This window comes from Larus michahellis, chromosome 9, assembly GCF_964199755.1.
Source record: "Larus michahellis chromosome 9, bLarMic1.1, whole genome shotgun sequence".
NCBI lineage: Eukaryota > Metazoa > Chordata > Aves > Charadriiformes > Laridae > Larus > Larus michahellis.
Genome location: NC_133904.1, coordinates 1,930,225 through 1,953,967, shown reverse-complemented (window position 1 = coordinate 1,953,967; position 23,743 = coordinate 1,930,225). Strand labels below are relative to the sequence as shown.

The 23,743-nt window shown below is 41.7% G+C and overlaps 1 protein-coding gene across 1 annotated transcript in view; it reads left to right on the top strand.

Annotated features, from left to right (window-relative positions):
- The first annotated feature begins 3,238 nt into the window (after positions 1-3,238).
- Positions 3,239-23,743, top strand: part of PIAS1 (protein inhibitor of activated STAT 1) — a 61,551-nt gene continuing 41,046 nt past the window's right edge. The window contains 2 exon segments of the mRNA XM_074599956.1: positions 3,239-3,547; positions 3,549-3,707. Coding sequence (XP_074456057.1) covers positions 3,239-3,547; positions 3,549-3,707 — 468 coding nt within the window.

The window sequence follows — 23,743 nt, the reverse complement described above, 5'->3', positions numbered from 1 at the left end:
GCCAAATTTGAGAGGTGATGGGAACATAATATGATATAATTTAATATAATATTGCACTTGGATGTGAATTTAGGGGGAGACGTGTGTACCAGCCAAGTCTCAGTCACTCAACGATGCTGAACTTACTATATAGCATATTGAGCAATGCCACGTATATTGTTTAGAAAGAATTAATGGACTTACTTTATCTGATATACTGGCTACTCCATTTTCTCCACATACATCCAACAATTTTCACTAAAATGTACCTCCATGACTTTTTTCCTTCCCCAGAAAAGGCTATTTCAGTGACACATCTAAATGCTTTTTATGCCTCCAACAATCTCAGGAATAAAAGGTGTTTTTAATGACTTGGTTACACTTTTCTATCAAGAAACAGAGTCATTGAGAATCTATCTTTAAATAACTTTTAAAGTTATATTCAGGATCAAAAGTGCCTCCCCGTTATTTTTGAGCAGAGAGTAAGTTTGGATCATTAGACAAAAAGGGAAAAGTCTTGGAGACTTGGACTAATGAAAACAGTATGTTAGTAGAAAAAATGCATATCTGTTTTAAAAACGTTATTGTGTCTGAACATGGTTTTAAGCAAGTGAGTTATGTGACATGATACATTTTTGGGGAGGTTACAGAACGGGAAAATAGAAGAAATGGCGGTGGAAGGTAGGTTCTGGAAGTCGTTTGTTTTGCTGCAATATGGCAAAAAGGGGGAAATGAACTCTTGAAAATTGGGAACTGAAAATATCAAAGATGTGAATGGTCGAGGAAAACCCTGATCTTTATTTTTCTCTCTTCCCTTCCCCCCATCCAAAAAAAAAAAAAAAAGTTCTAAAGAAAAAATATTGTTGTTTTAGCTCAGAAACAGAGGTGACTGGCAACCGGAGACTATTTTGGAGGTGTTCTTACCTGTTCTGGTTGCACCCCAGCTGCAGTACCTGATGGGCATGCTCTTCGGAAATGAAGACAGAGTCGTGACAGATCTGAGTGTTGCCATCCCTTCCAGGGCTGCGGCAGAGCTGGAGCAAACTGAGAGCACCTTTGAAAATTACTGTGTGTTGACAAAGTCTTTTCTTGGCAAAGAAACCATCATCTAAGTCTCAGGAGTAGAGAGGAACAAAATTTCATTACATGTAAATAATTGTCTAAAAATAGAAGCACAGATTGCTTTTCACATTAAGTTCCTTCTTCATACTAAAGTATATACCGCATTAAAAAAAGAAGTGATTATCAGGAGTCCAAACTGAGAAATAAAGGGCCTGTACGAGCTGCGTCTGTAAAAATACTTATTTAGGGCAAACTACTTCGAATTGAATATTCTGTATCCTCTAAGTTTGCTTCCTTATTTTAATATATCTGAAGACATTCTCAGCCTGTTTTATTTAAGGCAAGTTTTGAAAGAGGACACTGTGGTTTATGGCCATGTGTCAGGTTTGATAGTGTTATGCCATGATTTAGCAAAGCACTTAAGCACATGTCCACATCCCACTGAATTTGGTAGGAAGTGAAGAAGCAGAAAAACTGTTTGCTGTGCAGCAAGCCTCTTTCAGGGGGGAAAAAAAAGCAATTGGAAAAAAAAAATTTGTCTTTATACGATTATAGATCGTTTTGCCACATTCTTTAAACTAGACACAGACTCGTAGATCATATTATATAATGATTATTAAACATATTCAATCATTCAAAACGAAGTATTCTAAACTGGGCTGGTTCAGACCACTGAAATAGATCAGCTAATTATGGTACATGTGGGCGTACTGGGTAGTCATCTGACTTTTATTTTTTTAGATATCTTGCCTAGCGCCCTGCCCCCTCCCCAAACCAGCATTTTAGGCACTATGATAAGTCTTCATTACATGCAGTATTAAGCCGGAGTATTACTTATCAGCCCTTTCTAATTGCTCCTCATTTTCTGAATGCTTCATTTGATATGCTGACGCTGAACTCTGAGAACTGTAAAAGAAATCAATGAGAACTGTGGATACTTATCATATCTGCAATGGGAATGGGCTGTAAGCATGACCCGGAGAAGAGCGGTAACAGCAAGGAGTCAGAAGAGGCACCTGCGTTTTCCGTCAATCTGGTCTTGAGACCAAGCTGGGGAATGTTTCTGGGCGAAATGCTTTGAAATGAAATGTTTGGAAAGAGATGTGGGTTGTTTTCCTTTGTTCAGAGAATCAGGACCTCATATATATTCTTACCAATAAACAGGACGGTATCAAAAAGCTACTTACTAGAAAGATATTTGATAACCACTATCACATTCTTCCCTCAATGGAAACTACCTAATTTTAAATTGTGGCTAACTATTCAGGTCATATGGGAGACATAAATTATAATTCAGTAATAATCATGAGTGGTAATCTCTTTACCACTGATTCCCTGTGTGGCCTCAAGCATGCTTTCTTTAATCTGCAGAGTGGAGACATTAATGTTTTTTTTTTTTGTCTTGCAGTGCAGATAATATAAGTGCTTTCTGAATGTACGATAATGAATTTTATAGCAGCTATGGAAAAATAGCAGGTTTTGTATCTCTCTCTGTCTCACTTAAAAGGGCGTACAATATTAGCCGTGGTCAACAATATTTTTCCATCCCATGCACAAAGGTAAAGGCCAAGTGGAGAAAGTATCATGGCAATCTGTAATTATAGAGTGACACACAGGTAAAAGGAAGTTGAATCAAGCTAAGGTGTGCGACTTAAATGCTGGTATTTAAGCTGACCGACTTCACAACTGATGCAGTCATCTTGCCGGGTAGCATTTTTGCTGTGTATTTCTCCCCTCTGCATTATCTAAGATCTGCTGTTGTAAGAACCCACATTTTACCCCAAAATGATACGACGCAGGCAAGTTTCGATCCTAAAGCTCTGCTCTGATTCTGTGGGCCCTCCTAAAAACACTTTGTATTGCTTTTCCGAAGTAGGAGGCAAACCCGGGCGAGCTCCCGTTGGTTCGCTGAACTTTCCCTGCAGTCCGTGAGGGAAGCACAGCCCCGCTTCGTGCTGCGGTTGGTACGAACCGGCACCCAGCTGATGGCAGGGGACTCCCCCAGCTCGCCCCGCAGCCGCCGTGACCCCGGCCGCGGCCGGGCCGGCGCCGGGCCCTCACCCGCGGCCTCAGCGGCGCCGGAGCCCGGCCGGCCCCCACCGGGGGACCCCAGCCTAGTCCGGCGCTGCTTCACTCCTAAAGCACTTAAAGCTGCGGATTTTCAATTTTCGGAGTTGCAAAATTTAATCAACTAGGAATGCGTATCCACCTCTTCCCTCTGGTGATCCTATTCCAGAGAGCCGCCGGCACCCCGGCGGCTCTGCCCGGCGCGGCCGAGGAGAGCCGGGGCGCGGGCCCCCTCAGCGCTGCCCGATCTCCCCTCAGCGCCCCGCTCCCCTCACGGCCTGAGGAGCGGGACAGGCGGGACGGATGGGGCTGCGCCATCAGGGGGAAACTTTCCAACGACGCGCTGCCCCCAGGGCGGACCGGAGACCCCCCCGCCGAAGGCCCGGGACTCCCCGCAGGCCGGGGGAGGGACCCCGTTGGCCGCTCCCCACCAGAGACCCCCCCCGCCCGGCAGAGCGCAGAAGAGGGACAAAATGGCGCCGCGATTCAAACGCTGCGCGCTGCGTGCCGGCGGGGGGGCGGCGGGGGGGCGGTGTCCCGGCGGGGTTCACTGCGCCTGCGCCCGGGCTTGCAAGATGGCGGACAGTGCGGAACTAAAGGTAAAGCGCAGCTTCAATTCCCTTCGCGATGCCCCTTGCTGCCGTGCTTGGGGCCGCCGGGGCTGCACTTCCCCCCGGCGCCGGGGGCGAACCGAACGGCTGCCGGAGCCCCGCGGCGCTTCCGCGGCGCTGCCTCGCCGGTGCCTCGCTGGGCTGGCTGCGGCGGCGGCGCCCCACCGGCAGCGGGGGCTGAGGGACGGAGCGGGGCGGGGAGCGGAGCTGTCCTCCCCTCGCCCGGCCGCTCTCCGCCGGGCAGCCCCCCGAGAGGCGACGGCGGGGAGGGCTCCCCTCAGCGCCGGCGGAGGGGGCGGTTGGGCTCGGGCCGGGCCGTCGTGGGGGTGAGGGCGGCGGCGGCCGGGGCAGCCCCCGGGAGTTGCCGGCGCTGGGCAGCGCGGTTCGTCCGCCCCCGAGGCGGGGCGGGGGGGGGACGGTTCCCCGGGTTCCCCGCAAAGTTTCCCGAGGACTCCGGCGGCGGCGGGCGGGGAGGGAGCCCTGAGGAACGGCTCTGCCCGCCGTTGACAGGCGGCCGGCTCCTAACGAGCGCCCTCCCCGCCCGGTGGACGGGGGTGGGGGGGGGAACCGGCGGGGGAGCCCCGCTCGCCTCGCCCCGCTCCCCGGTAAATAAAGGACGTCACAAACAGATGCGGAGGAGTTAGACGATGTTAAGCTTGCGGTTGTCCCTGTCATCCTGCGAAAAGCACCGAAACCTGGTGCTCCGGAGCACCCTGGAGCGGAGTTAGGGCTCCCCGAGGGGGTGAAGCCGGGCGGGGGGCGTCCCGCCGGGCTGCGGGGGGGCCTAGCTGGGACCCTGCCCGGGGTGGAGGAGAGGGAGCAGCTCCGTGTACCGGAGTCAGGTATTTTGAGGAATAGTTGTGGTGGATTATCGGGTGGCGGGGAATCCACTCTTGTACGCGCCCCCCCCCCCCAAAAAAAAAAAAATTCAATAAAACAGATCCCAAAATCTTTCCAATCACTCTGACAAGGTGTGTGGGGGTGCGAACTCTGCCTCACACACCCAACAGTGTGTTTAAAAGTTTGAGAATTGCACCGCAGTTGTCATAGGGTCGTTATTCATCATCAGGGCTTCTGTTTCATGCTTTAAAGTTAATACAGTGAAAGACACAAATGAGAAGTATATTAAACGTGTAACATAAACTATGGAATATGTAACGTATGTCTAGGGAGATATTTTGTCTTTCCCTAGAGTTTCAGAAGGTCTCAGTTTTCTGTATATCAAAGGTTTCTTGTGCTTTCATTTTTAGATGCTTAAAGAGCTGTCAGGATATAAAGAAGTATAAAATCTTGTGCTTGTTCCAGCTTTTCTGGGGTCTGTGTCTGCCAGGTCAGGACAAATAGATCCTCCTTTAAATCCTCTGCTGTTCTTTGGGGGTTTTTTTTTGATATCTTGCAAAGTATATTGCTTGGGCCTTTTTTTGTGTGTTTTGTTTTGTTTCAAATTGTGCATCCCACATAATGAGATAAAGAGTCAAGCTGTGACTCCAGTGTTGAACTTTTGTTAATCTTAGTGTGGCAAATGGAGTAGTGTGTTTTGGTAACTGACTCTTGTAAGAGTTTTTGGTGCGTGGTGGCTGGCTTGAGTTTATGTGATGCCTTTATAAACAAGACTGACTCAAATGGAGTGAAAATAGGCAAGAGCTAGGGAATAAAGTTTGTTGTTTTTTTTTTTCCCGGATGTATGTTAAGTTGGTGGGATGGTGGTCAAGGACAGCGCTGAAAGGCATGATTTTACTATGAAAATCGACAATTTATTGATCTTAGGAGCTTTGAAACCTGAAGCCTCTTGTCCAAGGCAGAGCCTGTGGGCCCTGGGTACGTGTACGTGTGTTGGAGTGCTGCTGGTCTGCACCAGCAGAGCGTCGATGCCCGTCCCTTTCCCTTTCTCTGCAGCTTTACAGGTAGAGCTTTTGTAGAAGAGTGTTTGTGTCTACTTGTCATCCTGTGCTTCTTTATTGATCTCTTTCTGAAACCTGCTTCTTGAGAACCAGTAGAGAGAAATTATGATTTTTTAATTTTTTTTCTAAAGTATGTTGTTACCTCAGGGGTCTGAAGGGTAAATGTCAAACTGACTAGTTTATTTTCAATTTCACTTTGCTGCTCAGGATATGTAGTGATACGTGCAAGCTGGGACTGTAGGATGATAGCACTGCATTCTGTGAAAAGTTGTTTTTTTTTTTTTTTTTTTTTGTAGCTATGGGGGCTTGGCAGTTTACATAAGAAAAAGATAGTTACTTTGAAGACTTCAGTACTTTTTGTTTTTCCTCTGGACTGTACAAAGAAAAAGAAGTGTGTGGGTGTGACCCCTCTGTCAGGAAGGAGTGGGAAAGACAAGTGGGCATAAAATTTCTGCGTAGAGTTGTAGCTGTCACATACCATTTTTTCAAAAGTAGTACAGCTCAGTTATTAGGTACTAGATGAGGTGAGTGCTCCTTGGAAAAATGTGGGTAATGGAAAGCCATTATATCGTAGTTGGGTGCAGTGGGTATTTTTAAGCAGGAGTACATCCCCAGAAAATGTGCCTTTTAAATTGTTTCTTTTTTTTGAAAATTGAAAGAAGATGTAACTAAGGGAGGGTTTGTGATTAAGACTGCTATTTGAAGAATGAACAGTGAATTCCTTTCATTATTTTAATTTTCTTAGGTAAATTCACATTTCTCCTCTGATTAATTAGCAAATGGCATTGATTTCAGAATGAGTGACCTTTAAGAGCTAAAATCAGATGTAATGGTTGCGCAGTAACTCGCTTGTCTTGCCAGATAAACTTGTCAATTTGTCAGAAAAACTTGGTCAAATTTCTAAAACTTTCTTGCTGTCCTTTATAAAGAACCATAGGGATGCATGTGGGTAATGTGCATACATGTAAATTGGGGAATGCGATATGATGAGTGGTATTGCCAAACATACAAAGCAAAATTACAGATCTTGCTTCCTCCAGAAAAACAATGGTAATTTTCTTACTTGCAGTAATTTTTCACAGAGTTCTAAACCATGAAATAGCGTTTCCTGTAATGTATTTTCTTACCACGACCAAGAGTATTTCAGTCTCTTGCCCCATTTGAGAATGTTTGTCCTATTGGAAAAAAAATAATCAGATAAGATCAGACATACTTGGCAGATCCCAGGCTTGTAAGGTTACTGAATTCTTTGGTACTCTCGGAGGTTTGGAGAAATTTAACCAGTATGTTTTCATTTCTGTTGATGAAACCAGGTAACTGAAAAGTCTGTTCTTCTGTGGATTACCTCCCTAACTCTATAGGCTGAGGCATATGTGAATTTTCCTGATCTTAATTACTATTCCTGTATAATTGCATACAGACTCTAATTTCTCTCAAGGTAAGCTATTTAAAGCTCTTTCTAATTGGAAGGAGTATACTTGAGTGATTAAATCTTTCCTTCAATATTTCTTACATCTCTTTAAATTGGTTATTAGATTGTTGTGATCTTTGCCTTCTACTCAAGTCTTTTGGAAATCATTACACAGTTTGCAATAATCAATTCAATTATACATGGATCAAAGAATGAAAAAGAAAAGCTTATGTTCTAGTATTGTCATTCTTGATACTGTCCTAAGAAGCTGGTTTGGAAAGCACATGCTGGGAGGTTTTCTCCTTTGTTCTCTCTCCTTTTAAGAAAAAGTGCCTTTGGGGATTGAAGAGATCCCTGGTGTGTTTCTTGTTAGACACAATTTATACTTTAAAAAAAAAAAAAGTGAGCCAAGAGTTTGAATGAAAATTCATAATAGCATTTCCACACAATGGTGATGAAAACAAACCATTTAAAAATAGTCAGTTGGGAAATACCCCTCCTCTAAATACAGTGAAGCAGTTTTGCGAAGGGCTAGTAGCACGGCTTCCAGGTGTTAGTGGTAATAGTGACAAATGGATCTCCGGTATGGAAACGCAGTTGTGTTAAATTGCATCGTCAGTGCTAATAAGCATAAGCTACCTATTTCAGTGTTCAATTAGAATTTTACTCTTCTGTATTATGAGCTATTTTTGCTTAATCCTTTTATAAGTTGCTTGGGTTGCGTGTTTCTGTGATTAAAGTCAATATAATCCACTTTTCATTGTTATCTGAGTCTGCGGATTACGTTATTTTCATGCCTGTAATTTGGTGTATGTCAGTATAATTGTATTTTTAATTGTATTTTGGTCTAGGTATTTTTTTTTTAGCTTTTGGTCTTCGACACTGGAGGTGCAGATATCAGATGAATAAAATTGGCAGCTGTGCATCACTGCTGAACTGTCATAGCCCCAATCCATAACACTTTTTTATTGCCAGTAAAAAACAGATTGCATATTGTGTACATGTAAATATAGTGTCAGCACACTTCTAGTATAAACCCCTCACGAACGTTAGGGGCCATCCTGGAAGTATCTGTAGGCCTGTGCAAGTGAAATTCTTATTCATTGCCACTTGTGAGAAGGAAGGTATAGGAACCAGTAGACTTGTGAGAGGGAAGGTATAGGAACCAGTAGTTTGTAGTAGTTATTTTTAATGGGTGTACAGTTCATTTCTCTTTTGCTTATAAAGGTATTTAGAAATTACAGTTAAAAGGTTTAGAAGGTTTAAATGGGTAGAAGATGCATCTTACTTAGCTTTATACCATGAGAATAAGAGAAGAGTGTTACCCTGGGGAGGGGAAGGGCTCAGGACTGCTTGGCCATTGGTAAGAATGTTTATGGATCAGACACAGATGACAAATATTTAAAAGCATCTCGTGAAGCAGGGTGTAGACAGTTAAGATATCTTCAGATACTGAAGTTATTTATAGGGATGTAGATGAGTGGTATGGTTTATACTCTGACCTGCATTCATATAGAGCAAAGATAAGTGCAGACCTGTCACTAATGTGTTTGGCATGGTGGGTTTAATTCCTGTAATCCATTCTCGCACAAGTCAACATCTGGTCGTTTTTCTCTTTAGTGCCATTATAATGAAAAACAAAACAGAACTTCCAAGCACTTGAGACTTGAGTGCTCCCTGTAATTGTTCTGAGATACCCCCAGCCCTCTCCGATCCTCTGAGTGCCTAGCTGCTGCAGTTCTCTGAAGCGTCTCTTGTAATCCTGGTTGATTGTAGTAATGCTTATGAGTAGGTTCGGAGCTGAACCCCAGGGTTAGTCGGCTGGTGGGCTCTACCAACATGGGGTTCATTGGTCTCTGCTGAAATTCTTGAATTTGAAGTAATAGTACCTTTCTTGCTGTGATGACATTTTGAGTGGGTTACTTTGTGGGGCCTTGGGATCACCCAGCGTCCCAGAGGATTTGTGGCTGGGAAATGGATTGGATCTCGTGTAGCTTTTCTCTTACGCGGTGATATCGGTGTTTGGCCCTTTGGCTCCACAAAGAAAGAATTCTACCTACAAACCTTAAGTTGTCTCAGAAATGTCTGTTTACTTTTGCTGCTCTGCTTCCACTTTAGAAACTTTTGCTTTGATGAAGGATGTTACAGGTGCCCTTGTAATGGAAGAGACTGCTTTATCCCCCTCCATAAAAAGTAGTAAAAGCCTTCTGAAAGCTGCAATTTCAGTGAAGAATGCAAACATGGTTTTTAAATTTTTCGATATATACCTTGTGTGTCTTTTGCAGTCCAGCTTCCTCAGCTTTTGCTGTCCCCTGTAAGTAGGAACTTAATCTCTGTGCCTGCAAGAATCACAGAGAAATGTTTGCCCTGTTCTTAAGGGGGGAGAAATGGGGAAATATATTGTTTGGGTGACTGCTGTGACACATGCTTGGGCAGCTGAATTTCAGAATCCTCTTGATCAAGCACAGGTATTGATTCTCTCATTGCTCTGTCACTATTTCAGCTCTGTGTAGACCAGTAAATGCTAGAAGTGTTGGTTTGGGCTTTTTAAAATGAAGATGATTGGATTTCATGATGCAGAAATTGCATGTAGTACCCTCAATGGTAGTCTGTTCATGAAAATAAATGCTGTTCTTAAAAGTAGATTCTTCTGCTAGTTAGGGGAGAAGGGTGTGAGGAGAAGAAAGGAGCTCCAGTACCTTAGAAAAGAGTGCTTATTTCTGTAATTTTACTCACACTATCAAAGCCATTTTGAACAACTAGTCACTGCCATAAAATGTGGCTATTTCAAACTAAATTAGAAGCTTTGGGGCTACAACAAAAAGTAGATGATGTTTAAGCTTTTGAAAGTGAGAATATATGGAGTTGAGGATGGGGACGGGAGATGTTAGCTTATCTAGCCTTGTTCTGATCTTCCAAATTTTCAATAGCAGCCAGAACCAAATTAAACCAGGTAACATTATATTATTGTTCTCTGTGTGCTGTGGTACAGACCTTTCTGTTGTCATTTATTTTCATGTTTTGCTGAGACTTCTCTGTCTGTTGCAGCTTTGTTGATCCAGGAGTTTGTCAGCGATTTGCTTAATTTTACTCTCCTGTTGGGATTTCGGATGGCTATAGATGTACTGCCATGTCTTCGCTGTTATATTCTGTCCCTTAGCATAAACTGGAGGGATACCATAGTGCTCTGTAAGCAAACATTGTATTCCAAGACTGGGGAAGAGTAAGAATTAGCAGAAGGTGGGTATTATGGGCCTTGTGTAGAATATGTGAAACAAAGAAATGAAAAGCTAGTATACAATTAGACCAAAGGTCAACCTAAGCTTGACCTTTATGTCTATAGGAGATGATATACAAGAGATTTATATAGGGAGTGACATGATAATTAATGGAGAAGGAAAAGGAGCCCTTTAAAGCTGTTGCTTGGTAAGGATAGAATCCTAGGCTCTGCAGCAGAGCAAAGACTCTGTGGGTTTGTTAAAAGTTTATTTAGCATGGAGGACAGAAAGATAAGTGTTATTCACTCCGTGTGCATTGCTGAAGATTGCTCTGTAGTGAACTTCCCTTGTTTTGTTTAGGAAATGATAATCAGCTTTCTGGGTACGTGGTAATAAACATGTATGAGTTCTGCCTCCTCTCTGCTTCTGCCAGGACTGCATGGGCTGTAGGTAATGCATCAGTTGCTAGTTCCCATCCTAGGAGTATGTCTAACAGCAGGAAAAAGTAAGAAAGAGAGAGTTTGAATCTCTGCTCTTCTTTGGGGCTGATACACAGTCAACAGCTTTTCCAGAATAGTAAGTTGTGAAGCATCCCTTCTGTAGATATTTTCTTCCTTATGACTTGTATGTTTATCGTGTATACTGAGAGCGCTTTTTCCCCAGTTTCCAGCCCAGATATGATTTGTTGTGCTAAATTCTTCAAACCATCAGTTCAGTAGGGCTCTCCGGTTAGCTTTTCTTGGTGTTATTTTCAGTTTGACACCTAGTTGCTCCCTTGGTCCTGACCATAGATTATTTGGTAATTTTGGTTGGAAGGGACCTTGGAAAATCCAACCTCCTGCTCAAGGCAGGGTTAGCTATGAGGTCAGAACAGGTTACTCAGGACCTTATTCAGTCTGATCTTTAAAACCTCCAAGGATGGAAACTGCACAACCTCTGTGGGCAACCTCTTCCACTACTTAACTGTTCTCATGGTGAAAATGGGTTTGTTTTTTTTTTTGTATCCACCCTGACCCTCTTATTTCAGCTTGTGCCTGTTGTCTTACATCCTTCTGCTATGTACCTCTGTGAAGATCATGGCTCTGTTTTCTTGATGACCTCCTTTACATGTTGGAAGGTTGCCATTAGGTTCCTCCAAAGCCTTCCCTTCACCAGGCTGAATGAGCCCTGTTCCCCCAGCCTCTTGCCAGATCATCTTGCTGTACCTCACGTCTTTGACAATAAGATACCAGCATCTGGTTTGGCGATGGGATTTGGGCAGAGGATTCTACGCTACAGATGTAGTTCTTGAGGAGTTTTTACTCCTGTGGATTTCCGTTAGTGGAGATGTATTACAAAATCCTTAACATCCTCAGAAATGTGCAAAAGTAGTTCCTGAGACTGTCCACTGGTATCACTGGAAAAGGTGGACGTTGCTTCAAAAAAACTAGATTTCAAAAGCCGTGAACCTTCTGAGGGGAGCTGAAGACAGGCAGTAGGTAGGTATCTCTTCACCAGGAGGCTCCATAGGATTCTTGTCCATTTTGAAAATTGGTATACCAAGCTCTCCCACTCTTTTCTCCCCTCCCATTAAATACGTGGTTGTAAAAGCAGATGGAAAACTGAGCTCGGTTTCCTTACTGCTTGGTTGCAGCATTGCCTTCACTTCCTGAAGATGCATCCTTTGTGGCCGCAGCCATTCCACTGTGCAAACACATGTGATAAATGTTCTCAGAAATTGGTATTGGGCAGGAGTTAAGTCATAATATTTGGGCAGAGCTGAGATTAGAAGCTTGGTTTTCTAAGATAGGTTTATACTAGGAAAAAAGCAGTTCTCTTCCAAAGAGATGACAGAGTATAAAACTGCAGAGCCCTTTAGGTACACTAGAATTTTATGTTGAAGCTGTAGGGGTTTGTATTTGCAGTGGTTCTTCCACTGGGCACGTACTCAAGCTGCCAGCCAGTATTATGGCTTTACCTTTCCATACTTGTACAGCTCATTACAGAGCAGCTGTAGGGTCTGTCATCTGCAACATTTTCAGGGGTGTGGTTTGCAATAGGACGCCTTAGGTCCATCAGATTTCAGCCTTGGCCCTCTTGCCCGTGTATTTGCTTGATGCTGCTACTCTGTTCTTGAGGCTCACAAAGGGGAGCAGATTGGCAGCTGAGCCAAAAGGCAGAGTTTAGCAAAATAATTCATCCCTAGATGCTTCTGGGAATAAAATTGGCTCTGTGTATCTCTGCAGAATGACTGGTAGTCCTGAGAGTCGCTTTGTTGGTCTAGTCTAATCTTGGTCCTTCCTCATATTTGTGGTCTGATCAGTGTGGCAGACCATGTGAGGTTCCTCCACCTTGTTTTGCATGTGACAGTGCTGGAGCTTCCTCCTGAGAAAGTGTTATCTTCCTTTCCTTTAGAAGAGCATCTTGGTTTGTTTGCTGTGTAAGCAGGTGGCTTGCTTTTGCTGTCCAGTCCTGTGAAGGAATTTACTGTCCCTTGAAGTGTGACAGTTGGTTGAGAAACATTCAGAGCTGAAACTTCTTGCTTACCTTCATTTGCAGTCTGCTGCGGGATGTTCCTCCTGCCCTCTTTGTAGAGCAGAGCCTGGACTTAATAAGGCCGCTCTGTTCAGCTTTTCAACTGAAAACATGATTAGTTAGCGTGCCAAATAGAATATAGGATGGAAATAGCAGCGAATGTAGTTTTGCTTGGCAATTTAGCATAGGTGCTGCTCACTATTATTTATTTTTTTTAAAAAGCAGATACAAGCAGAGGCCAAATACAATAGGGATAATGTGTTTTGTTCAGGTAAAATCTGTAATCTGAGCTGCAGAAGTGTGTCGTAAAAAGTTGTGTGGATGAGAGTGTTTTCTGATACATTCATTCCTCGTATTGTTTCTTGAGACTCCCTTGACAAAATGATCTCACTTTTGTGCAGATGTTGTATCTTGTTTCCCTGGTGCAAAATAAGGGTCTTTGAAACAGTCCAAGTATTTGTGTAGATTTTCAGTTTATTGAAAAATCTGTTAGACGCAGCTCTGCTCAGGCTATCTATGGAGGAGTTAGTACACCTATAAATATAGTGCGCCAAAATGAAAAATGTAGGAACTTCATCAGCAGTACAGAAACAAAGCTGTTCTTTTTCATAGGTTCCATGTTGATTTAGCAGTATCTCATCAGTGAATCTGCTGAGGCCACTTGATGGCAGGGCTTCAAATTTTTTTAATCAACTGTCAGAACTGTTGTCGGTTTGAATTACAAGTATTTTAGATAATATTTTTCTAAAGGGTGTACACCCAGATTTTCATTCAGTTAATCTCCACTTTTACCTCTTTGGTGTTAAAATTTGACTCTTTCAGTTGAGAAGTAATATTTTTATTAGAGGCTCTTGACAATGTCGCCTGGGTTTCTGAGGAAATGGCTAAAAATAAACTTACGTTATAAACTGAATCTTAAGAATGTAAAAGTAGCTTTACTGGTTCAGACCAAGGGTCCGTCTGGCCTGGTATTGTCTCCTAGAGCTTCCAGAAGCGAATGTAGAGAAAAGGGGAAACAGGACAAAATATAAGAAATAACTGTCTCCCACCTGCAATATTCTCCTGGTCTCCAGCTATTTGCAGCTCAGTCCTCTGAACCCGCTGGGGGCTACTAGCTAGACAAGCCATAATAAATCTATTTTCCAAGTGCCTGTCATGTTCCTCTTGAACCTATATAAACTTATTTTGCTCACCGTATTTTGCTAGGGATTTTTGTTGTTCTGCTGCTTAGGACCCTTCTCATTTTGTTTTGAGCCTGGTTCCAGCTGTCTTCATCCACTGGTCACGATGTTGTGTAATAAAAGAGACTGGACAGATGATCCCTGTCCACTGTCCTTGTGCTGTTCATGGTTTTGTAGATTGCTGTCCCCACGTTCTCTGTTTTGTAGGTTGAAAAATCTTAGCTTTTGCCATTTCTTAAGTAGAAGAATCTTGCTGGACTTCTGTCATCTTTCAGTGAAACTTTCCACTTTTAAAGACGAGACCAACAAAACTTCGAGATCTGGGTGAACCAGGGATTTATACCATGTATACAATAATTTCTCATTTGCTCTCCATTCCTTTTTTGAAATGATTTCTAACAATAATGATTTGTGTGTTTGACTGCTACTGAGCTGGTGTTTTCATATGTCTGTTTATCTTGGGCCTGGGAGCTTGCTCTAGTGTGGTAAAGGTCATCCCAGAGCCCATCACTTCATAGGTACAGCCAGGTCTGTCTGGGCTGCTTTTCCCCATAGGCATCATTTTACATTTATGTACACGGATTTGCTCTGTCACTGAGGTATTTCACTGATTCTCCAGGTTGCCTTTGTCCTTACAACCACGTCATATCTCTGCAACTTTGTCACCCCACTGATCACTTCATTTTCTAGGTTGTTAACGAATAGGTTAAGCTACATGTGCCAGCATAGGCCCTTGCAGAACTCCACGCATGACCTTCCTCTATTGTTTGGTCTTGGAACAACTCGAACGTATTGGTAATAAAAGAACTTTGAATAGCAAGCTAAGGATCTATTGCCTGTTTTATTTAAAAAAAAAAATATTATTAATGCTGCAAGAATACCCAGCTTGTGTGAGCAACTAGATTTTAGAGTTTCCTTTGACCTGTACTATTCTGTTGTTTTTAAACATATGTAGAACTCTGAGGTGGTGCCAAGCTGTTTTAAGGGGAAGCAGAGATGTGTTGAAACTTGTTTCCTATGTTCAGTTAACTAGAAAAGTTTTTAAAAAATGTGCCTTTGTTTTTTGGACTACATTCACATATCTTAGTAAAGGGCTTGAGCTAAATATTAGTTGATTAACTGCATTGACTCCCTCGTTCCTTGGGCCTGTTCATGACTGATGTCTTGATGCCTCAGTTTTTTTGTTTTTCCCCAATAGTGGACTGTCCTTTGCTTTTGACATAGAGGCTGAGCAAGGTTGTGAAGGGATACGAGGCTTACAACTTCTTTACCTGGAAATAGAAGCTATATGTTATCCAGGGAGTGTAGCAGGAGGCAAAAGGGTGAAGACACTTCATACTGAAATGCTGGGCTGAAACCCAGAAAAAGCTTTGTTTTGTCATGAGATCCTAAATAATCTTTTTTTTTTTTTCTTCCCTCCCCCTGTGCCTTTGGCCCATATATGTAAAAAGGGAGGCAGAGTATAAATTCATGAACATGTGAGAGTCATTCAAATGACATTAATGAGCTGCAAAAGGCTTGTATATATGCAAATTCCTATTCAGAGTGGGATTTGGATGAGTGCGGTTAATGAGGTGGGGCAATAGTTTGGTCAGTAAAGATGAAAAAGAGCAGTGACTGGAGCAGCATCCTCCCTCTGCCCCGCGAGTGGGGTGGGAGTTCGGGGGGAGGCAGCTCACTGCAGGGTTGGGGAAAAGTAAGGGAATGTTTATATCTGCGTTCAGTACTGCAGAAACACTGCACATTTTCTGTTTTCACTTGCTCAGGATTTCCATGGAAGTTTTAACTTTGCTATCAAAGTTTTCTTAGGCACCTTTTTCAGTTCTGGTTGTTCTTGTGGCTGAAGCCAAGTTAAATGCAGTATCATTTTTGGAGTTTACTTGCAATAGTTTTCATGTATTTTAAATCATAGGTGTGGCTGAAACTTGGCTTAAAGAAACCTTCATTCCATCAAGCAGTTTGTTTCCATGCAGGGCAGGGGTCATTGTGTGAATAGATTAATTGAATTCAGTCTTACTTTGATTGTAAGAAATATACAGTGCTTGAAGGATGAGGGTTGCGGGGAGGGGGACAGTGTGCCAGATTAATGGCACTGGGAAATGAAATATCTCTCTTCCCACTGAGCAAGCATCCTTAGTATCTCTCCTTAACATGCGCCAGTGTGACTGTGAAGGAAATGTTTCTATAGGCCTTGTCTGTGCTATATGTGGGCCAGGAAAATATTGCATAAAGAATGTATTCTTAGTTTTCTAATGCACTGTTGGATGTTTTGTCCTGGGATTAATCATTGCAGGCTAATGGGTTCTTAAGCACTGCATGCTTGTCTTTGAGCCTATAGGTAACATGATGCAGCTAATACATGTAAAACTACAATTTTCTGGTGTGGACAGCACTGGAAGGTAGAAGGACAGAGTAGCCCAAATTCTGAGGGGTGAAGTAGGATTGTGAGGTTAGGATCAGCTTTGTCAGGAGTCTAGGCCTTGCCTAGGATGCATCTTCCCAGCCTGTCTCAGGCTGCATGTTGTCATTTGAAACTGTTTTCTTTATCCTCTTTTGAATGCTGAAGAAAAGCAGGAAGGTCTGCTTCCTCTCCTATTATTTCATCATCTTTTTGCATTTTTCCATAGTGGGAAGAAACCAGTCGTTGTGGGTGATATGAAAAACTGAGCTTCCTGCTTTCCCTTTCTTTGTCCCCATGCCTCTTTTAGATGTCTTCCCCAGGATACGCATTCAGGGTTTGGCACCGCTGCTGCCCCGTTGCTCTCTTTCCAAGCTGCGCTGGTACTTGGAATGAAATCAGTGTGATTCTTGACAGTCTTACTGATGCTTTAGTGGCGTGAGTAGCAGCCAAAGAAGTCATCCATGTCTCATTAACTTGACTGACCCAGGATCCTGAATCCGTCTCGGTGGGAACTAGGTTGAGTACTGACATAGTAAGACTTTTTTGAAATGGGAGATGAGCTTCTGACTGCCAGTATTTTCACCTGGGTTTGGACAAGTGACATACAAGAGTGTGGGTTTTTTGGTTGGTTTGTTTTTTTTTTTCCCCCCAGCTACTAATTTCTCCTCTATAATAATAATAATTTTATTTTTGCACTTTAAAATTGATTTGTCTCAATACGTGATGTAAGTATTAATCCTGTATCATATTGTTGTATGCAATGCATAATTACATTTTTTTAATGCATCTGTACAGTTAGGAATAAATTAGCCTTTTGTGTCCATTTAGCTGCTTTATAAATAGTAAGACCTGTAATTTGTGTTTCCTATTGTGCCATGAGAGACAATAGCTCTTCAGAGTTTGAAAAACTGACTTTTCTTGAATTACTGGGTGGCCACATGTGGCTCACGCATAGTTTCTTGCTAGCACTTTGCTGTTACATGGCTACTCTCTGTTCTAGATACCTTGTTGAGAGAAAATGAGCTAGGATAGGTAACAGTGATTTTTACTAGGTGGTGGTCTGATCTGGTTGCAAAGCCCTGTGTGTTCCTAGGGTAGTCATGGGTAGTCATATTCCACCACTGAACCATTCCTAGATTGGTGCCCTCCTGTCCACCTCTGTCCATATGTATTTTAAAACTCGTTGGCTTTTTGGAATGACTGTAGGACCAGATATCTCATGCATCTTGATTCGCTGCTTTGACTTCTTCAGTTCTGAAAAATACTCTTACCCACATAATGTGAGGTTGAAAGGGACCTCCCAAGGTTGTTTGGCCTACTAGTTCCCTGCAAATCTGCTTATTTGGCCGTAGCTGCATGAAGAGCTGTCTGTAGCGATGCCCAAGTTCCTCTCCTGAACCATCAACTGCATAATGAGAAAAACACATGAGAAGTTTAGATGATCCTTCACTTCTGTCTACTTTGTGTTTAGTAACTTTGAATTTCATGTGCAGTTAGCTCTTAATGAAAGTGGCCAGGGACTAGAAGAGTCATGTAAACATGTGAATGTTACTTCTTGGTCTTGCTTTTAGGCTGATGCCTAAAAACCTGAACCTGTTTGTTCGTAGGCAGATGCTTCTATAAAATATAATGGGGTAATAATTCTTCTTAGACCAACTGATATGGTTGAAAAACATTTCAGATGTGCAGGTTGTTTCTCTAAATGTAATAGAAAGTGTTACTTTCCGTCAGCCCTTGCCTTTCTCACATCCTTTTGTTTACGGCCACTGCACTATTGATAGATGAAATATGTGAAGCAGAGATGTGGCTCCCAGATAAATGGAGATGCTTAAACATGAAAATATTCAACAGCTAAGGAACAGAGAAAGGACTGCTAGTTCTGTTTTAGTCTCCAAAAAACATCTAGGACGAGCTTTTTCTAGGTAGGACCGGGGCTAAGCAAGCAAAGTGAAAAGAACTTGGATCATCTGTTTCAGGAATAAGTAGAGGAAAGGCAAGAGAATGGGTGTCCTCTCCTGAAAGAAGAGGAAGACCTGAGCAGAGAAAACGCTTGTCTTACCTGTGCTCTATGAAGACTTAGAAAAACTGCACTAAAGGAATGATTTTGAAGAGTTTCACTAGAACGTGCTTGAAATTGATACCTCATCAAAGTAGAGACCAATTTAGGATAATCTGTGCTATGAGAACATTGCTGTAGGAAACTTGAGTCTTCCCCAGTTTCACGTGGTCTCTGCAGAACTGGTGACAAGATGCTTGATTTGTGTGGTGCATCTTACCTGGTACTCTGAGGAACTGTAATGTAAAAGGAAAATTTCTTAGTATTGTTCAAGCTCTTAATTAATCTTGATGATTTACTGCTATATGACTACTTAAAAAGGAGTGTGTATTTTGGCTTCCTAATGTAATTTCTATACATGAATTTGAAGACCTTACGAAATAAATTATGTACAGAATGACTAGCTTTTTTTTTTTTTATATATGGATGCCAGTATGATTGTTTGATGGAGTATTTGTTTTCAGCTTATTGACACAGTGGGAACTTTTGGCTCCATTGCTTATTTCTGTGATAACAATTACAACTAATTGTTAGTAGTAATAAATTATTATTCTTGGTGGACCAGTATTGGAAGGGAATAAAGTATTTGGCCAGTGTATTTCATAGGTATTTGTTGTCAGCAGATTTATTTCATTTCTGTTCCATTTCTTCCTTTGGAAAGGGAAATCTTTTAATGATGAATTATTGAGTATTTCCCATACCTGATGTTTTATCTGATATCGTAATTTTCCTGTTCTTCTCCCTTCCTTCCGCCTTTCCTTCCTCCCCAGTCTTTATTCTAGATGTTATTAACTATTGTTGCAGTCTTTTATATATTCCTGTAGCTACAGCTAAAAGCACTACCAAACATTATTGTGCATCTTGTGAGATGGTGTATGAACAAGGGGATATTGGTACGTGGTACCCAGTGACAAGGCTGATGGCAGCTGTGGTCCTGGTACAGCTGTTGCTGTGGATGGATCCTGCTGTTGTGGTGGAGCTCAGCGCATCAGAATCACTCTTTTTAGGTGTAATTCACAAAGCCTAGGAATGCATTTCTCAGAACAGAACTTTGTGAGAAGGGTTGTTTCCAAGTCTAAAAGAAAACACTTGATTTTATCATTGGCCATTTTGGCTTTAAAATATTTTTTTAAAGTGGTAGCTGTGAACAGACAACTCCAGTCTCCTAGCTTTCCTTCTCCCAGGGTATTTACATAGCAATTGGTTACTTTTAATGGCAATGAGATTCGATTATACACTGGCTTCAGCCTGCTGTTCAGTCCTTTGCAAGTCAGTATCCAAATTTAATATGATTGTTAATTAAAACTTTTTGAGATTCCAGCATAATAGTTGGTGATGATGTAATCTGTCTCCGGTGCTGCACCCTAGAAAATGGGACAAATGAGGGGGAAAAAGTTGATTGTTTTGTGTATATTTGACTGTATAATTTCATATTCTGAAGTGTTAACCTCATTAGAAGCTAAATAAATAACAAAAGTTTGTTTATTTTTAGTGGACAGCTAACTCTTCAGTGTTTGTTGATAACTTTCAGCATGTGGAAAACAGAACACTTTGCAGTTCTGTAATGTACAGAAATAAAGTTTTTTTTTTAAATCTTGGAGGAAAACATGCGTCTATTATGGCAATAATTTGTTTTAATTGAGTGATGCTTAAGTTGGCTAACACATATGAAGAAATAATGTCTGTTGATGCAGTAGAGATTTAAATTTTGCAAGCAAACGTCAACACTGAATGTGAGAATGTAGGTCTTGAAATTGTTGTGTGTCTTGCTGTTAAGAGGTTCTGTAAGCTGCTCGTGGAAGCCGCCTCTTTATCCATGTTGCTATGTGAGTACATTCATAGAATTCCAGGTGCATTCTTCTCCAGCTTTCCTTCAAAATTGACTTCCAAAAGCTACATGTGCTTCATGCAGGTATTTTAGATATTTAGAAAGTAACTGGAGCTTCATTCTCTAGCGTTCTGCTGAAAAATAATGGCTAAAAGGATTCTCATTTAATAGACTTCCTATCTGTAAATCCCAAATAAGTCAAATTTTTTACATAACCATTGCTTTTGTGTTTTAATTACATGTTTTAAAAGGTATCTGGTTTCTTCTTTAAAATCACTGGAGGAGGGGGACTAAATGTGTGGTTTTGACCTCCTGTATGGCTTCCAGAAGCTGAGAATTCTTGTTCCTAATCTTTTTTTTTCTTTATTATACAAAGCGACAATCTTTCAGACTATTACTGAATGCTATATAAGTTGTTATATTTTGATTATACCGATGTAGACCTTTTGTGTTATTTGTTAGAGAGATTATAATAGGACATACTGTGTTTAGCAAGCTCTTTGGACAGCTGTGTCTGCGGCTGGCTTGGGCTCTGCTGAAGCTTATTGCATAGGAATTAGCTCTTCTGTCAGCCAGTTGAAAGGCTTAGTTAAGGATAAGAACATTCTTAATAAAAAGTAAATTTGTCTGGCAATGACCCTCTCCCAAATAGTGGAAAATAATTGTCTTCATTATTAGCCTTAGGTGTAAGCTGTTTGTCTTTAGAGAGGCACACTGTTTAGTTGTCCAGCAATTGTCTAAACTAGCATTTCTGCAATTACTTGTCATGAAAATCATGCTAGTGCATAACTCTGTAAAAATGATTCCCGTCTGCAAAGATAAATACACTAGGGACAATTAAGTTTGAGTGCGGCTGAAAAAAACCTTGAGCCTTCAAGAACAGAAATGGAGATTACTACCGTGTCAGCAACCTTATTTAATACCCAAAGTAATAATATAGTTCACCTAGTGAATAAAATCTCTTGAGAATGGTAAAACTTCTGTTACGGATTAAGATAAAATGTGACTTTAAATCAAACACAATTTAGACATGACTAAAGTCTTGGCGGACTTTCTCCAGCAAATCTGGCTTTTACAGTGGGAGCAAGTCCCTTCCCCAGCTGCCCACCCGGCTTCTCTGCTAGGGCAGGGTTGATGTGCAGCCAGGGAGGCAGGGCAGGACACAGTGTGGTTTGCAAGCCATCATATTAAAAAAAAAAATTACAAAATCCTGCAGATTTAAGTGTTCGAGAACTGAAGTGGCATTTTGGGGACATGGGCACACAGTCTTGAGTCTTTCTGAGGAAAAAAGCTCTAGGAAAAGGGGTGCAGTGGACATTTAGATGGGTGATCGCCTACAGTAATTTGCCAGGGTATATGTATCGAGGCTTTTAGATGATATTTCATTTCTGTGATAGCATAGCAAAATATCAGAGGCAAAAAACATAAGACAGCTGTTAACATGTGGGGATTATATTAAAAATTCCAAACTCTGCCTGCCTGTTGTTACTAGCAGGCAGTTCAAGGGGGGCTAGAGCTGTCTTACTGTTTTCTTTTGCAATCCTTTCACTCTTCAGTGCATTTTGTTACTTTTATCACTGTGGATTTTCTTGTCTACTGTGAGTGACAGACATCTCTAAGAAGTTGGTAGCGTCACTGCTGCAGGATTAGATGGAGGCCTCTGAATCGTGGGTTGGAAGGAGATCTTAGATTTATTAGTGTTCATGTATACACAGCAATGCTCCGACTTTACTAAAACTTTCTAAATTTGAGGGTAGTCAAGTTTTACCAGCACGACAGATACAAGCAAGCAATGTTTGCCAAGAGCAGGTAAGGAAAATATTCCTTGTACTGTTTGATCTGGGGAATTAAGAGTTAAGGTTATGATATATTTGGTAAGTTGTTATATGAATTGAATGAGTGTAGGTGACGGTAGGAAATCGCAGGACCTTCTGTCCAGAAGCCCTTTATGCAGAACTGATATAGATTTTACATATACATACAGTCCCTTCACTGCCAGAGATCCCTGGTGTTAGTAGGCACTTGAATCTGAACTTCATCATTCGTGTAGATTTGTTCAAGGGTCATAATGTTTATATTAACAGATACGGAACCATATCATTAGCAAGGAAATATTCTGTTTGTGAGCATGCTAGAGTAAATAACACCTGATGACTTAAGCTTTATAGTGTACTTTCTCTGCTAGCATGGTAAAAAATATGTAACCCGGTGAAAATCATGAATACAGTGTTTGACCTTAAGGAAGCCCATGTCTATGGAGATACCAACAGTAGGTCAGTCCAGGCTATTTTTGGCATTTACAGTATATGGACATCATTTTGTTGGTGCATTTTTAATGGATTTAAATCTATTTTTACTGCCCGCTAGACAAATGCATAGATTTGGTCATACGGTTGTGAAATGTTCTTTATGAGCACTGATATACTGTGTAAATATAGGGTTTCTTTGATTAAGAAATATCTCCTTGTGTGTGTAACAAAAGGCAAATAATATTTACACCTGCGGTTGGTTTGTACCTATTCTTTTGTTACGGCCCTGCTTGCCGAAACATTGTATGCATCACACTAGGATACAGCTGAGTTTTTCGTTGTGAAAACCAATAGCCTCCTTAAAGGTTGTAGTGTGTTGCATATTTATGACTGTTCTTCTGTGCTTTTGCCTCCCCTTCATTTTGAATTACGGTGACTTCAACCTTTGAGTGTTTTGGTTGCATTAGACAAATGCAGGAAGTTACAGCCTGTCATCCAGGCGCTTGAGCTTCCATGAATTGGTCGTTTCACTCCCTCTTGCAGATTTTCGGTAGACTGATTTCAATTTTTATGGTTTAGCCTTGATAGCTTCCTTGTGTGTGCCTTGCAGATAGAATTTAGGACTAGGCAATGTGCCTTCATAAAAGATGGGAATATTTTTACCTTCATGATCTCCCATTTTCACAAATCTTAAATGTCTAAGAACCCAAGAGTTTAGTCTGTGTAGCTGTAGAGAGCTCGTGTAGCTCAGGTATAGCTTTCTTCTCCAGAAGATTTATATCAGGGGTTAAAGAGGCTGTTCATAGCATGCAGGAACTCTCCTGTATTTTTACAGCTGGGTGTTGAAGGCATACTGCGATTAATTCAAAACCACTTCCATACTAATCTAATGCTTCCTAGTTGCTTTTATTAGAAAAAAAGAACAATTCTGATTTGATTTTTTTTTTAAACTGTCTTTTGGAAGTGCATTGTGGAATTCCTTGAATAGTAGTTTCCTTGTTTTCATAAGGGGGAAATTTCCATTTGCGTTGTGCTTGAAAACAGCGTTAGAGCTTTGCCAGTGTGAATGTGTCCCCACTTGTAACGCAGACGATGGCCGGAGCTGATCCCTCCGGACTCTGGGGCCGAAGGTGCTGTGCAGGGTGTCAGTGCAGAGGCTCCGTTGCTGAAGCCTTCAGAAGAGCACAGGGTTATAGTCAGGAGGATTTTCTTTACTTTGACTTTGAAGTGACTCCTTGCAGTGCTCGCCATCTTCTCGAATGATT